Below are 17308 nucleotides of genomic sequence, written 5' to 3'. Positions count from 1 at the left end.
TGTCCCATATACATTTGTATATTTTGATTAGTTGGTTTATTCTGTAGCCCTGCAGAAATGTTTGAAAATAGTGAAATTTGAAATAGTGACCTACACTGAAACTGTTTTAATAGGAGCACACATTTTGCTCCATCTTTAGTGAAAATTGAATTGCAATTGGTAACTAGAGGTGGTTCGTGTTTAGCTCTGTATTTGGCTCTGTAGTTGTCAGCATTACATGATCGTTCGCGTGATCTTCAAGGAGCCTGTTTAACACATGTCCTATGGGGGGGAGGGGGGGGGGGCATGAACATTCATGAGCTTTGTCTTTACTGAGAAGACATGTTTTGTCATGGCGATAATCTGTTACATGATGGCAACAACCTAGTTTCAGGTGTTTTGTGAGCAGGCCTTGGGTTTGCTCTTCTTATTTATATGCTAATTGTAATTTTAGATGGCTACTTATAGAGCTAGTTGTCATGGCAGATCAGATAATGCTTTGTTGTTCTCAAATGGGGTTGAGGCAGTTCAAAGTGGCCTACATCATGATTGAAACTGTAGTGTTTTGTAAGGCCGTCCACCAATAGAACAATTAAATGGTTCCTCCTGGTCAGACTCTGGGCAGAGCAACAGGGTTGTACAATTAATTTGTCCAAGATAGTACTCTGAAGTTTGTAATTCGATCAACCTAATCTCTATTGTATGGACGTTTGGGGCATCGGTCCAATCTCTGCTCCAATCCCAAGTGTATGGTTTCAGTCAGTGGGGGTTTCAGATTATCACTTCAACACTTGATTCCACAATAATGTTGTACATTTCTTGTTCTTGGTTTAAATTATCTTTCAGGTAATTCCAGCAAGTAGAAGTGTTGATGTGCATCTCTTCTGTTGATGTTGATACATGAGCCTCTGTAACCACAGTCTGATCTAGTTAGTGACATTTGCTTTGTCTCAGACCCTGCATAAGTACTCTTTTGATCCCATGAGGGAAAGGTGCCTTGCTCAAGGGCGCTTCAGCCGTTCCTACTGGTTGGGGTTCGAACCGGCAACCCTCCGGTTACAAGTCTAAAGCGCTAACCAGTAGGCCATGACTGCCCCCTAAGTGTGTCCAACTGTGTTTTCACTATAGCTTCCTGGGTTTAGTCAGGAAATCATTATCTCCTAGCTTGGCGTAGACTCAAATCTTAACTATCTAAAACTTTTTATAATTTAAGTCTGGTAACACAATTTTAATTTGGTAATGGGGCGTGATTCAGCCTTGCCAATAGGCGAATCTAAATATCTCACTACTCCAGTGTCAGCAATTTGGTTGTAAACAAAATCAACTCAAGTCTGTTCAGGTGATGATAGATGATTACTTCACTGTTGCTGATCTGTCCATCATCGTATAAAGCCCGCTCAAACGATTTGATTGACCCCAAAACATCTTAACCGGGCATATGGAGTCACTGGGCCACACTTGGGGCCTATTCTCTGTCCCAGAGTAGAGACTGAGGAATGATATGGTTGCCAAATTTCATGATTTGTCGCCTGTGGAAAACATGATTTCAGCCTACTTGGCAGGGGGTGGGGGGCATGACCATAATAAAAATATTTCAATTAATTGCGTCACCATTTCGACACATTTCAACATATCAACGATCCCTTCACTATTTAACATCAACATCTCTAATTTTCATATGGTTCTGATGAACCACCTAGGAGAAGTGTCAAAAATGTGCCACGACTGTAATAGTCAAGTCAAGTCAAGTTTATTTATATAGCGCGTTTCATACACAGAGGTCATTCAATGTGCTTTACATAAACAAAACCAAATAATAAATATAGCCGCAAGCGGCAATGGCGGGCCCGAGCACCTGCGGGCCGCAACCCGTGACATGTCGTAATCCAACAAAGCACCGACGTGGTGCGTTTGCGAAATGTACATATTTAATGCTTGTGCTAGTTGTTTTTGTATTTTATTTTCTGCCACATTTACTCGCTTGGCCAGGTGGGGGCGTAATGCAAGGCAGGCCCATTGGGTGTCATCATAATCATAATATATATTAACCTGAGAAATTTCAGACCATTCATTTTAAACAAAGAACATTTCTGATACACTTTTTGGTTGGCCAGATGGTGGCGCTATGTTAGGCATGAAAATTACACATGTGAATATCATCACAATAATGATATTCAAAATGTTTGTAAACTTTCAGATCAATCACTTAAGGCATTGTCCATTTCTGACACATTTACTGCTTGACCAGGTGGTGGCGCTATGCCAGGCAGGCCCATTGGGTGTCTGGATATCATCATAATCTTAATATCTATTAACCTGAAAAGTTTTAGACCATTTATTCAAAGCATAGAGCATTTCTGGCACATTTCCTGCTTGGCCAGAAGGTGGCGCTATGCTAGGCCTGTGAATTTACGCATGTGAATATCATCACAATAATGATATCCAATATTTTATAAAGTTTCAGATCAATCACTTAAGGCATTGTCCATTTCTGGCACATTTCCTGCTTGGCCAGGTGGTGGCGCTATGCCAGGCAGGCCCATTGGGTGTCTGGATATCATCATAATCATGATATCTATTAACCTGAGAAGTTTCAGACCATTCATTCAATGCACTGTGATTTATGACACATTTCCTGTTTATGTGGTGAGATATTAAAATCATATCAAATATATTACAACATTCAAAAATCCATTCACAATTTAACATCAGCGACATCTTGGCATAATGTTTGCCAAATTTCAAATGAATCTGACAAACCGTCTAGGAGGAGTATGTTCAAATTGATCATGTGACATCAGTATAATTGTCATTCTTTCTGTTGCCAGTTGGTGGCGCTATGCCAAACATGCATTATGGGCATGTGAATATTATCATCAACATGGTCTTCAATGACCTGTGAAATTTAAAACATTTCAAGCCATGCATGGTGAATTATAACACATTTATTGTTTATGTGGAAGGGTATTAAAATTAATAATTTCGCCATTTCGTCAAATTACAACATATCAAAAAAAGGCTTCACAATTTAGAATCAGGAACATCTCGGCGTCATGTATACCAACTTTGACATGAATCGGATCAACCGTCTAGGAGGAGTACGTTAAAATTGATCATGTCCACATCGCACAAATTCTCAGTTACCTCACTTCCTGTGGGCGTGGCTAATGGCATGTTAATACAAAAGTCGTTTGGTTTTGGGAGTTGCATACACCCACCAAATTTGGTGTGTGTATCTAAAACTATATGCCAACCACAAGTCACTGTGACATAAGGGGGCGCTATGGAGTTCCTGGGCAATGCCCGGTGCCTAGCTTTTATCCCTGTCTATTCACTGTACCACTTGATGTGTGTGCCAAATTTCATGCGTTTTCGACCATGTTAACCACCTCAAAATATATGCCAACCACGGGATCAGTCACCTAAGGGGGCGCTAGCGAGTCTCTGGGCCACACCCGAGGTCAAGCTCTTGTACCTAACTGCGTTGCGTGACGCCTGACGTGTGTGCCAAATTGCAAGAATTTTCGACCATGTTAACCACCTCAAAAACAGGAAAGCAAAAAAGTGGAATAACAATAATAATAATAATAATAATAATAATAATAATCCTTACAAAAACAATAGGGCCTTGCGCCCTTCGGTGCTCGGGCCCTAATAACAAATAAAAGCATAGAAGGGCAATATAGTCAAATAATAGTTCAAAAGGTAAAGATCATAATAGAAAGAAAACATAAAACACAAGGTAAAATCATTTAAAAATAGAGAATGATTAAAAAGACAAAATAAAAGACACAAGGTAGAATAATTTTCAAGACAGATTCAGAAATTATAACTCAGTGCAGTTAGCAGAAAGCATATGAGAACAGTTTGGTCTTAAGTCTAGATTTAAAACTGGCTACAGTTGGGGCCTTTTTAATGTCATCCGAAAGTTGGTTCCAGAGCTGAGCTGCATAGCAGCTAAAAGCTGCTTCACCATGTTTAGTTCTAACAGCAGGTTTTACTAACAGGTTTTTCTCCTGAGACCTGAGAGGTCTGGAGGGTGTGTACTGCTGAAGCATGTCTGAGAGGTATTTAGGTCCTGCTCCATTAAGTGATTTATAAACAAGCAGTAGGGCTTTAAAGTCAATTCTGTGACTTACTGGAAGCCAGTGCAGGGACTTAAGAATTGGAGTAATGTGGTCAGTTCTTTTAGTTTTTGTGAGAACCCTAGCTGCTGCATTTTGTAGGCATTAATAGCCATTATATCTGTTGCCAGATGGTGGCGCTATGCAAAATATGCATTGTGATCATCATCATTACCATAACAATGAATAACCTGTGAGGTTTGAGCCATGTCAAGCAATGCATGGCAGTGTAGCCTATCACACATTTCCTGTTTATGTGTTGAGGTATGCAAATTAATTATATTGCTATTTCAGCACATTACAACATCAATAAAGCTTTGCAATTTAGAATCAGCAGCATCTTGTCATCATGTATACCAACTTTGACAAGAATCCGATGAACTGCCTACGAGGAGTGAGTCCAAATTGGTGGCACTATGCTAAATATGAATTATGGGCATGTTAATATTATCATTACCATAGTATTCAATAACCTGTGACATTTAGGCCATTTCAAACAATGCATGGTTAATTTATGACACATTTATTGTTTATGTGGCGGGGTATTCAAATTTAGAATCAGCAGCATCTTGGCTCGGATCAATAGTCTAGGAGAAGTGCATTGAAATTGATCATGTGTCACAATGCAGAAAATCCTAAATATCTCACTTACTGTAATGCGATGTAAAAGTTGTTCGTCTTGGGGAGTCACACACACCTACCCAATTTTTTGTGTGTAGGTGAAACTACTGTATATGCCAACCACGAGACTCAGTGACATAGGAGGCGCTAGGGAGTAATTGTGCCACGCCTGGGGCCAAACCTTTGTCCGTGAGTGAATTGGGCATGTCGAATTTCATGAGTTTTTGCATGGGAACTACCTCAAAAAAGGCAAATGGCAGAATGGAGACAATTATAACGACTCTTCCAAAAACAAGAGGGCCTTGCGCCTCCGGTACTCGGGCCCTAAATATCTTTGTACAGTGTGTGTTCCCACAATTACTTTGGAACTTAACATAATAAATCATTATCCATGTAATGATTATGACTCACTCACTCTTTCTCCCTTAAACACAGGAGTCTAAAGGATCAAAAGCTGCTGCCTTTTTATAACAGCGAACAAGGTTTTAATCGTCATGTGGGAATATTTACATTGCCCGTGTCAATGTGAGAGTCTGCATGTGTCTGTGTGTACGTGTGTGTAAGGCAGAGAGTGTGTATACACAGTGATATTAGGCCTATGAGTATTAGCCTTTGTGTTTGTGTGAGTTTGCATTTCAGCTGGGTGTGTGTGTGCTTACATAACTGAATTGAACTGAGTGTGTGTGTGTGTGTGTGTGTGTGTGACAGAGAGAGAGAGAGAGAGAGATGTGGGGAGTTTGCCTGTGTGTCAAAGTGTGTGCATGTGTGTGTGTGTGTTTGTGTGTTTCAGCTTACATGTGTTGAGACAGCCACTGTTCGGCACCAGGGGCTACAGGCAGGAGGCCAGGCCCTCCCTGACAAGCCCGGGTCAGCTCTTTCCACTCCGCCTGTCACTGCAGCGGCTTGGGGGAGGGGACAGCCTGCTGGCTTAGACTGCATTGATTTGGTCTGGGTAATGGAAAGAATGCATCGCTCCACACACATACACACACACACACACACACACACACAACCTCTCCCCCGACTGATACAACAGCTACATGCCGCATACATGCGACAAATACCCTGTCTTAAACAGACAAACAGACAGACAGACACACATACACACACAAATACACACACACATACACACACACTCACACACATTTAGCAAAAGACATTTAATTAATCTCACCTTGATTCTGATGTATCCTTAGTGAAACAGCCATCACATCTGTCAGTGCTGTCTTTGTTGTCACACTGGGTGTTTTATCAATGCTGTGATGGACAGTCTTGTGCTGTGGTCACCCAAATAGGAGCATGTTTACTAGGGCATGAAGAGGCATTTTCTCTGACATGAGCTCAGAGTGGTTTGGGGTAATCGTGTCATGGCAGTACGTGCTGATTCAAATGCCACACTCTAGAACAGTGGCTTTTTGTAATCTATTTCTTTGAGTAACATTTAAGTAAACCCGATTATCACACCGTGTGTGTTGTTATGGTTCAAAAGGCGCCTCTTTTGCTGAAGAATGGAAAGGCAGCAACACTTAAAAGCACAACAGCTCAGTTTGTCGTAATGGGAGATTAAAGGGTATCTAGTGCACTGAACCTCACTATAAACAAAGAAATAAAGGGGGGAAAGAGAGAATTAAACAAACAAAAAGAAACAACAGGAACAAGGCGGCGTGGATGGAAAAAGTGAGACAACAGTGGATACAAGAAGATAAATGCCCCTGTGCCGGTCGCAAGACTGGTTCTTGTAACGTGTCAAGAATTTGGCGTGCTCCAGATGTGTGTCATGTTTATATTGTCCACAGCCCCCTAGGAGATTTACATTTGGGTGCAGAGAAGGGGTGAGAGAGAGAGACAGAGAAAGGAAAAAAGCAGAGAGAGAGAGAGAGATACAGAGCGAGAGAGAGTAATTACGGAAAGTTGGCAGCCAGCAGAACAACGAGCAAGCTGTGGCAAGATACAACGGAAAGAATGAGATTAAACCCAGAAAATGCAGGGTAATAAAGTTTTTCAAGACAAAAAAGATGAGTAATGAACTTGACATTTTTAATGCCCTGTATCTGTTTTCTTTATATTCTGTTTCTTAGTTTTATGCTAAATAGACACTCGGGTAAAGTATAAGATGGCAGGGGTGCCACTTCTGACCCATAATATGTTCTGTTTGTTTAATCCTTACATGATTGCACTATATCATAGTGCATAGATTATAGATGCACATTGCCTTCTATACTGTATACCTTGTATACAACACATGTACAGACAGATAGAAGGCTATGTATAGATGTACATATAAGTATAAGTATAAGTATAAGTATATATACTTTTTTGATCCTGTGAGGGAAATTTGGTCTCTGCATTTAACCCAATCGGTGAATTAGTGAAACACACTCAGCACACAGTGAACACAGTGAGGTGAAGCACACACTAATCCCGGCGCAGTGAGCTGCCTGCTTCAACGGCGGCGCTCGGGGAGCAGTGAGGTGCCTTACTCAAGGGCACTTCAGCCGCGGCCCACTGGTCGGGGCTCGAACCGGCAACCCTCTGGTTACAAGTCCAGAGTGCTAACCAGGCTGCCCCAAACATTGCCCACATTGCCTTCTATAGACATTGTATTCAACACATTACATCAAAACTAGAAGGGGACTAGTGCAAAATATATAATGTATAAAATACTGTTTGTTAACTCTTCTTTGAAATGTTGTGAGTGACCAAATATTCATTAGATTTCTTTATTTTCATTGACTCCAACACCCTCTTGGGAGGTGATTTTCCAGATATGCTCAAAGTGTTTTGTTTTCTTCCAGTCCCCCACATTTCCTGTGTGGACTGGTATCTATCACATCACACTGATCGGCTGTCTACAGTACACACTGGGAAATCTTTAGTGAAATAAACTTCTGGAATTTAAAAGCCAAAGTGTCTCGACAATACGTGCAATAAGACAAATACGATTTGACCAGACAAGAGAATACTTCATCCCTTGTGTAGCTTATAGAGGCTAATGCTGCTAAAGCAGATTGACGCTTACTGTTAAGTTCCAGCAGTGCTATGCTCAGTGATCCCCTATGGACAATGAAGTATTTCTTGTTGACAGAATGTCTGCACTCCATTACCACAGCAGAGTCATTAAGCCTCTTGGAATGATACAGTTCACACAGATGGGATGAGGCAATGCTATCATTTAATGAAAGCATTGCATCATGATTATAGGTCTAGATGAATGTCTTTGGGATTTGGGACATGGATTCATTTTCACTCCTCCAGTGCAATACTGTGGAAATGTGAGGCCTGATATTTTACTCACTAGGCCATGTCCAATTATGTTAGATGCTCAATCTAAGGGCTGTTATTCGGAACAATGTAAATGGGGTGCAAATCTTTATTTCTTCCTGTGTATTTTGTTTTTAATAGTTTTTCCTTTGAATATCTTGTTACCAAAGAACCTGGGCATATGACTATAGGCCTACCTACACCCATAGACACTACACCTGACAGAAAGGTCAGCAGAGAGCATTTTGTTACATGGGGAGAAAGGTAATGAACCTTGGGCCCCCCTTGTGGACGTTCCAGGTTAATTTGCCTGATTCCAGTGCACATGTACGCGTGCGCAGAAAGAAGAGGACCAAGCGTCTGCTTGAAAGGCCCATGCGATAACGGTGAACTCGTGTTTCTGGTGAGATACCAGCCCTGAAATTTGTGAGAATTATTAACCAGATTACGAATTCGTAGTGTAAATCTATCACATTTGACCATCTGCAGACGAAAGAGGTCTACGTTTGGAGAAGTTTAGGACTACTACAAGGAGTTCATTTGGAAGCCAGCAGGACTAGGCCCCGAGTCTAGGTAGGTTGCTTGTAGAATTCGTATGTATTAGCCCGATGTTGTGGCATTAGCGACGTTAGCTAAGCAATTGTGTCTATTTTTGTGTTGCATGCGAATTTAACATGTGATTTTATTCGATTGGGTTGTTACATGACGTTTAGTCGATGTTTATTTAATATGCACGTTGCACTCACGCCATTGCCAGATTTCTCTTTGCTAACGTTATTGTTTGTTTCTAGTGCAGTCGATCGGAAGGCGCAAACCTCAGGGTTAGCTATGTGGCTAGCAGATGTTAACTGTACCCGCCCGCAACATCAACATATCGAGCTGTTAGCAATATTATGAATCTCACGCTGGCTACCCTATGCGGATTTGTTTTATTAAACCGTGTCTGGGTAGGTGGCTATTGAACAGCATTGTTGTTTGGCTAGTTATGAATCCCACAAACATCGGCTAATCACAGCTAGCATTGTTTGATTGCATAAGCAGGGAGCCAATGCAGCTAGCTAATGTTACCGTTTCTAGCACATTTCCGGATGCAAATGCCTGTTTGTGGCTTCACTTTATTTGTCTTTCGAACAGTGCCCATTTTCTTACAAAAAAGATAGGTCGCACATTAGTGCAACATGCGCTTTTGTATAATTGTTGGCTAATATTAGCTGATATTTCCCAATTCAAACTATTGGGCTGAAACAGCTGTTTTGCCAATCATTTTTGTATCTAACGTTACCATACCTAATGTTGTAAACCTTTATGTGTTGACATTTTCATTGGAGTTGAAAGGCGGTTTTATCGGCCTCTTAATGATCTGAATAATTTCTTTAAATTAAATTTAATTGAGTTTTTGTTTCCCGCATTTATTTATAATTCCATCCTTACACAGCATCACACCACAATGGCAGACGACTTTGATATTGAGGCCATGCTGGAAGCTCCTTATAAGAAGGTGAGTGTAATGGGGGGGATTAGTAGATGCAATGTTGCTGTATCGTTATACTGACTGCTGCACTTCCTCTTGTTTCCAAGTTGCCTGTGTAACATTAGAAACGTGATTTGTTTGTTTTAATTGTGTGTGATTTTTTTTTTTTCTTTAGAAATTTTCAAATTCAGATTCGTCAATAAATGCCCATCTATCTCTCTTTGTAGACTTGCCTAACGATATCTCACCTCTACTCCCATGAATTCCAGTGTGAACTGTCAAAAAATGAAGGTAGTAATTGCCCAATGTATTGCTGTACTGTGGTACCCTTGGTTAAAATTATTTGGTCTGTGATGGGCCAAAAGCACCTTTTGGTATCTACCAGTTGATCGCAATGGATGCAAAGGGAATATTTAGGCCTATGTCGGAACGCATCCTTTTGAGTTTTTACTCTTTTGCATGGAGCTCTTGTTTGTAAGACAATTGAACAGGAGATTCCTGTAAGTAGCACGATTGTAAAACTTTAGCCTATGGATACCTGACATTCTTCTGCCCTTAAAAAAAAAAACGGTGCTTGCACGCCATTTGCAATTTAATTTTGGAGGTGTTCTTGCACATGAAAATGTTTTGTCTTTTAAGACACAGAGGAGACAGGAGGAGTGATTCGGCAGTCATCCCTACTCTACCATCCATCCAGTTAGCTTGTTAGAGTTGGACACAACTGTTCTTCTTTCCACTGGACTCTTTTTCTGTTCTACAATGGTTTTTATCAGTAGAATGAACTGTTGCATGCTGTTATATTCCCCAGTACCTTCCCCTACTCACCATCATATAGGGTCCCTAACTTTCTTATGAGCACTGGAAATTGTTAGTTTATTGTGTTTATTTTGTGGTATTCCTGTCAAATGTAAGGTGTACTTTTGATAATATAGAAAGCTTTCCAGTATTTTCCTTCTTCGTGAAGCTCATTAAATGACAGAAAAAAAATCACAAACAGAAAAAAAAACTTGATCACCTTCGGAGTCAACGTTACTAAGCCGTGTGAATCCCTGTTTGCTTCAGGGGCGAGATGTGTGACAGAGGTGGCATCCAGCGAAAGTGGGGGAAGACCTCTGGGATGGCATCCAGCAAAGGAAGTTCGCTTAGTGGCTGACCGCTAGCATGGCCACTTTGGGTCTTAGGGAAAACATAGCCCCGGTACTGGAGAAGGGGCCCTGACCTGAATATAAAGAGTCACCAAACCTGCCATTTTTGAAAGTCACAGCTTAGTCATGTAGTCTATGCCCTTTGGATCTGTCCATACACTGTTGTGTTGTAAAAATATGCTGTACAGTTAAACTAAATGAGAGGGGAAAAAAAGTCAAGGACAAGCTGGGCATGGCAGCCAAAGTGGCTTTAGAAGACTCTTCTGTACAAGTCTCACCCACACACAAAAAGCCTGTATGAATCCATCTTAATTGATTATATTATATTCTCTTTTGTTCCCTCACCACCCACCTTTATCCATACGGCTTGAAATGTTACGCCGTCCTCTTCATGATGTTCTTCTGTCGACCCTGCTTAGGATGAGACCAAATCAGTTAGCACCAATGGCCATGAAGAACGCAGCAAAAAGTAAGTATCACCTGCATTCTAAAGTTTGCATTTAACTTGACACTGACACTTTTGGTGTAAATACTCTGATAATTAAGTTTTTATTGCAGTCCTGGTCATTTTGGTATTGAAAGTACTCGTATAATAAAGTAACAGTAGTAAATAATGATGACCTCTAATTGAATTCCTTTTACCCTTTGAAGGAAGAAAAAGAGCCGGAGCCGCAGCAAGAGCCGGGAACGGGATCGCAAGAAGAGTAAGAGTCGTGATCGGGAAAGGAAGCGGAGTCATGACCGAGACAGGGAGCGGCGGCGCAGCAAGAGCCGAGAACGCCGGCGCAGTCGCAGCAAGGAACGTCGACGCAGCCGCTCTCGAAGCAAAGAGCGTGGAGGCCGCTACCGTGCTCCATTGTAAGTGTGAAACTTGTCTCATTTGGATCGCTAGTCTTACTTCCCCCCTCATCAGCATGTGCATGAGCGCGTGGGTGGCGTTATCTGCGTGCACGTAGACCTTGAATTTTGTTGTTGTTGAAATTTAACTGCTGTTTTTCCTCATCCTTTTTCAAGGGTTGTAGGCTTGTGAAGGTCATTCTGTGTGTGTGGAAGAGAAGAGGTGTGTGTGTGTGTGTGTGTGTGTGTGACATGATGTGTAACTTAATCATGTAACATGAGGATTTATTTTACAGGGAAGCCATGTAATATCCCTCTGTCTTTTTGTTCTGGACGTAAGATGTTTGTTTCTTGCAGGAGTGTAAACATTGCCAAGAGCCAGAAGAGAAGGCCACAACATTGGGAGGGGTTTGCGGTTTAACCTGTTAGTGTTTGGTAGTGGTGACTAGTGAGCTAGATGCTGAGATAAACCTTGTTTTTAAATCACAGTTCTGGGCCGAAATTAAACGGTGGTTCCAGGGGGAAGACTGGCCAACCACCTGGCATCAAACTAAGGTTTCTATGATACTATTCTTGTTGTTTAAGTGGGTAGTGACTTGCTCAGTGTATGGCAGCTTGTGCGTCTGAGGACTTGCAGACTAATCGATCTTTCTCGCACACAGCCGTAGGCGATCCAAGAGCAAAAGCCCTTTCCGGAAAGACAAGAGCCCTGTGAGGTAAGTCTGCAATACTGTTATTATAATGTCTAAGCAGGTTACTGCCTCAGGCTTCTGGTGGTTCTCTATCGTAACACCCCCAATTATCACCACTTTTGTTCGGGAATTCTAAAACAACGATGTTTTTTAACACTTCAAAATAACATTTGCTAAATGAACCTTACATTTTTCAGTAGCCATAGGTGTGTAAAACAAAATCTGGTTTGGTTCTTAACGGAAGCATTTACCGGCTGAAATATCCTAATTTAGATACACCTATGGTGTGGGTGGTTGCGTTTCTTTAGGAGTCCGCCGTCTTGGTTTGTATAGAAATGGATATTAAGTGACACATACACGCAAGACGGCGGAAATACGGGACCGACGGTAATAGGGGGAGTTCCGATAGGTGTTAGTACACAAATTCCTGAGGTTTGCTAGGAGTAGTTTCCTCAGATTGGAAAAATATAATAAAACACTGTTATATCTGTGCCCCCACAGACAGCCAATTGATAATCTGACTCCAGAGGAGAGAGATGCTCGGACCGTGTTCTGCATGCAGCTGGCTGCCCGGATCCGTCCCAGAGATCTGGAGGAGTTCTTCTCCGCTGTGGGAAAGGTCAGTGAGTGTGCTCAAATCAGGGCTTACAGTTCTCGGCCTCGTGAGCCCTCATGTTCAAGACCCCAGAATGAAGCACTGTAGCTGCCTGGTAGCTTTTACTGTTGGCTGCAGCAACTCGAACTAGGTGAAATCGATTGTTTTCAGGGGGGTTTTTTTACATACCGACAGTACTTGAGAAACAGATCTATGTGAAATCACCGGAATTCTCCTTTAACCCCGAGTTGCTCTAGGCTGACTACCCCTTGTAATAATTGACATATGTAAGTCACTTCGGACAAAAGCGTCAGCCAAGTGAATAAGTAAGTAACCATGTGTGCCCAGATCAGGGCTTAAAGTTCTCGGGCAATGCGCTGGAATTCAGATGTGGGTCGGGCCATTTCTGTTTTAAAAATAGATAATTTTGTATTTAAAGTGAAAATCCCCCCCCCCCCCCCCTCTTTTTTAAGGTTCGAGATGTGAGGATGATCTCAGACAGAAACTCCAGAAGGTCGAAAGGCATCGCCTATGTGGAGTTTGTGGATGTGACCTCTGTGCCTTTGGCTATCGGCCTGTCAGGACAGAGGCTACTCGGTGTGCCCATCATTGTTCAGGCATCACAGGTAGCCAATTCACGGAAGACATAAAGATTGCAACCTACCATTAAAACAAAGATTACTGTCTGTTGTACATGTCTCTTTAACCCTTAAGCCGGTAGACGGGAATGTTGGAAATAGAACACTCTAAAGAATTATTAGATAATTATCTAAATAATAATCCCTCCCCCCCCATGTTCAGGCTGAAAAGAACAGAGCTGCAGCCATGGCCAACAATCTTCAGAAGGGCACTGCCGGGCCCATGCGCCTGTATGTGGGCTCACTCCACTTCAACATCACAGAGGACATGCTCCGGGGCATCTTCGAACCTTTTGGGAGGGTAAAGGGCACATCTGTCATGTTTACATTTGCGTCATGTTTACATTTGCTGTATCTTTTATTTGTGTTATTTAGAAATGTCTGAGTGATTGGTTTACATTTGTTTTTCTAGATTGAGAGTATTCAGCTCATGATGGACAGTGAGACAGGCAGATCCAAAGGATATGGCTTTATCACGGTGAGTTATAGTAGTCTGATTGAACAGAACCTGCAGAGCCAGTCACAAGTGTGCTGTATTGTAGTTATGTAATTTGGAAGTATTCAGATGACTAACATATTCCTTTCAGACAGTAAGCCATGTATCTAATACATTATATTTGTATGCTCTGTTCATAGTAATTTAAACAATTGTCTTTACAAGTTTGCTGACGCAGAGTGTGCTAAGAAGGCCTTGGAGCAGCTGAATGGCTTTGAGCTGGCTGGCCGGCCCATGAAGGTGGGACATGTCACAGAGCGCACGGACGCATCCTCTGCCAGCTCCTTCCTGGATAATGACGAGCTGGAGCGCACGGGCATCGACCTGGGCACCACCGGGCGCTTGCAACTCATGGCGAGGCTGGCAGAAGGTGCTTTCGGTTTCCCCTTGTCTAATAAATCTCTTGGCAGGAAGATAACATACAAGATGTGTCCCCTCTTATCTATATTGGCCTTCTCTGGCCTATCCTGCGACTTCCGAAAATAAATTGCTATGATTTTTAGTTGTAAACCATGCATGAACAAAGACCATAAATACATATATTTTCGTCCCTTATATACCTTAAATTTGATTTGATTTGAAAGTGATAAGTGGTGTGAGACTAACCGTTTTTATGCATGTCTTCTCAGGAACAGGTCTACAGATTCCTCCAGCTGCACAGCAAGCTCTCCAGATGAGTGGATCCATACCAATGGGAGCTGTGGCTGCAGCCGCTGGTCAGTACCTGCCAGTCCTATTACTCATGCTTACTCGTATGTAGTGTTACAGGAAGTTACAGGAAGTTAGTCATTAGTTGCAGTCTGAACTTTCAAGGAATTAAATAAAGATTTACTACTACTACTACACTCTTAAAACGAATGTGTTGTCCCTATCTGGACACAGACATGTGTTAAAAAAACGATGCAGGTTGTGTTGTTTTCCATGCAAGTTAACTGTTGTCGTCCCTATCTGGACAGAGATGTGTTGAAAACACACGAGTGTACTACTACTAGTTACTCTTTCAAAAGTAATACTGAAATACTTAACCTATTACTGTGTATAAAATTAATAGTTCTAGTTTTATCCCAAGCACTATGTATAGTAACAGTGTTGGTCTGACTCTGCTGACGTTAGTCCATTATTTATCTCTAATCTTTATTGCCCTCTAAAAATTGTGTTGTGACTAAAGACGGCTGCATATCATTGTCTTTTCTAATGTCCAGAATGTAGTTTGTAGGACATGATCACGTATGCAGCAACAGTCGCCAAAACAAGGTCTTTGGAAAGAGTCTTTCTGAGATTAGTTGATGTTTATAGTGAGGAAATGCACATACTCCCTTCCGTGGCTTGGACCTAAGGTTGCCTTTGGAATGCCATTGGATTTCTCGTAAAATTAAAACAGAGGAAGACCTGTGTTTTTCCCAGCTTTACAATCCATTTTAACCAGTGAGCTGTTTAGGACTGTTGTAACTAAATGAACCTCCGCACCAAGTAACCTTGATCCCCTTTTTGAAACTCTCTCCTCCTAGCGGCCATGGGTCCTGCCCTTAACCTGAACCTCAACTTGCCCAGCATGAATACAAATCAGGCGCTCAATCTTCCCTCCCAGCCTATCGCCACACACTGTTTCCAGCTGTCCAATATGTTCAACCCTCAGTCGTAAGTACTATAACATCATCTAGATATGGCGCTCGAAAGTGGACACCCCTTTTTGATTAAGTTAATTTCATTTTAATTAGGAAAGGAGTTGACTTGTTGACTGGCTTTTTCTGAGTGGATGTATTGTGTTTTCTCTTGTAGGGAGAACCATGCTGGCTGGGATGTTGAGATTCAGGATGATGTCATAGAAGAATGCAACAAACACGGTGGAGTCGTGCACATATATGTAGACAAAAATTCAGCTCAAGTATGTATAGGCGTCACATGTCAATTGAAGCGTGCCATTTCTGAACAGTTCTGAACTAGTCGTTAAAAAGAGATTCTCTCGTTTCAGGGTAACGTGTATGTAAAATGCCCAACCATCCCTGGAGCAATGGCAGCTGTAAATGCGTTACATGGACGGTATTTTGCAGGTGAGTGAGGTCCTGGCTTTTGTACGAAATTATGGAGCTTAATTAAAAATCTCAAGTGTAATTTACACCAAACACCTTATGTTCTTCACATGTTTTATTTGGTCATCAGAGTTTTCACTAAAACATAGATGTGCCTTACTTGACAGCTGACCCTTGCTTTGTGTTATGCTTTCCTCTCCCAACAGGAAAAATGATCACAGCAGCGTACGTTCCTCTCCCCACTTACCACAACCTCTTCCCAGACTCAGTCACCGCCACACAGCTTCTCATGCCCACTCGCCGATGATCTGCTGTATCTGTGTAAAACCATGCGAACACAGATCGCAATCTGTTGGACACTCAAACCCCCTCCCCCCGGCTCTTTTTTTAACACTTTTAGGCTAGTCTGTGATCATTGTTTCTGTAACGCAAGTCATGACACATTGTTATGTCAGTTGATATGTATTGTCTTTTTAAATATTTGTTTCAGGTGATGTTCTTTTTTTTTCCGTTCGCAAAGAGAGCCTTTTTTCCCCACATAATGTGTATGTGGATTTTTTTTTTTATGTACATTTAAGGCTCAGACATTGCGGCAGTGTTCAGACTCAAGTCCAGTGTATTGACTGAACAGTGAAATTCAAATGGCCAGTTTGATTTTTTTGATCATTTTCACTTTCCACATGTCTATGGGAGCAGTGATTTCTAATTGGCATGTAGATCATTTAAAGAAGAACTGGACAGCCAGGCACAACTGGACAACACCACAGTATTTTGAAACCCCTTTTTTGAACGAGACTACAGTTTTAGATGAACATCAGCACATTCAGTTTTTTAGGCTCTATGAGCTGTGGGGAACTATGTAACCCAGAATTCCTTTTATGTTGACTTGGAAACCATTTGATATAGAGGTATCTGTTTTCTAATCAAGATTTGATTTTGTAAAGCCCTTGACAAAAATTGATTTCAAATAAAGTCATAGTGCTGTGATATCTCCTTGTCAATCTTGTCAAAGAAGAATATTCATTTTGACATGTATAAACCATTTTATATTTTTTAATAACACACAGGGGTTTTGGAAAATGTTTTTTATTATAATGCTTTTGCACAAGTAGAAAATTTCAGGAAAATAGCGAGGAGTATTTTGCATACAAATACAAAATGATCCACTTTTGAAAAGTGTAACACAGAGAGTACACTGAACCAATACAGGTCTTTCAACATAAATCAGTTTGGTCATGAAAGGATGACCGCACATCTGGTTTAAATTTGAGCACCTCACTTCTCATCTAACATTTCAAAGGCACAAAGAAAAGGCCCAGTTTGACTGGATCTGGGGAAATGCTGAGAAATAAAAGTTGCTTGTTTCATTTTTTTTTCAGGAGTTGTTTTATAGTTCAGTGCCTGGATAAAACCTATACT

At 41.4% G+C, this 17308-nt stretch overlaps 1 protein-coding gene across 2 annotated transcripts; it reads left to right on the top strand.

Moving 5' to 3' along the window:
• The first annotated feature begins 8325 nt into the window (after positions 1-8325).
• On the top strand, positions 8326-16876 carry rbm39a (RNA binding motif protein 39a). Of its 2 annotated transcripts, none has more exons than XM_076268996.1 (17): positions 8326-8388; positions 8475-8558; positions 9421-9483; positions 11021-11070; positions 11253-11459; positions 11928-11993; positions 12101-12154; positions 12632-12749; positions 13199-13351; positions 13527-13664; positions 13776-13841; positions 14025-14229; positions 14489-14575; positions 15368-15497; positions 15639-15744; positions 15832-15910; positions 16096-16876. In XM_076268996.1, exons 3-17 carry the CDS (start codon positions 9433-9435, stop codon positions 16194-16196), a joined length of 1611 nt encoding a protein of 536 aa, XP_076125111.1. In that variant the 5' UTR covers positions 8326-8388; positions 8475-8558; positions 9421-9432; the 3' UTR covers positions 16197-16876. The 2 variants fall into 2 exon arrangements, with proteins under 2 accessions (XP_076125111.1, XP_076125112.1); XM_076268997.1 differs by adding an exon at positions 9684-9747 and having other exon boundaries at positions 8337-8558.
• Positions 16877-17308: the final 432 nt, after the last annotated feature.

This window comes from Alosa pseudoharengus, unplaced genomic scaffold, assembly GCF_046254945.1.
Source record: "Alosa pseudoharengus isolate Yale_2024_CS ecotype anadromous, Long Island Sound unplaced genomic scaffold, YU_APseudo_1.1 YU_APseudo_1.1_scf_5, whole genome shotgun sequence".
NCBI classification, from domain to species: domain Eukaryota; kingdom Metazoa; phylum Chordata; class Actinopteri; order Clupeiformes; family Clupeidae; genus Alosa; species Alosa pseudoharengus.
The sequence above is the reverse complement of the archived record's forward strand: the minus strand, read 5'-3'. Positions and strand labels throughout refer to the sequence as shown.

Bases quoted from the DNA above. Each gene is read 5' to 3' on its own strand.
- rbm39a (XM_076268996.1), top strand. From the start codon at position 9,433: ATGGCAGACGACTTTGATATTGAGGCCATGCTGGAAGCTCCTTATAAG. The intron at 11,460-11,927 runs GTAAGTGTGAAA...TTTAAATCACAG, and splicing joins GGCCGCTACCGTGCTCCATT to TTCTGGGCCGAAATTAAACG. The intron at 15,498-15,638 runs GTAAGTACTATA...TTTCTCTTGTAG, and splicing joins AATATGTTCAACCCTCAGTC to GGAGAACCATGCTGGCTGGG.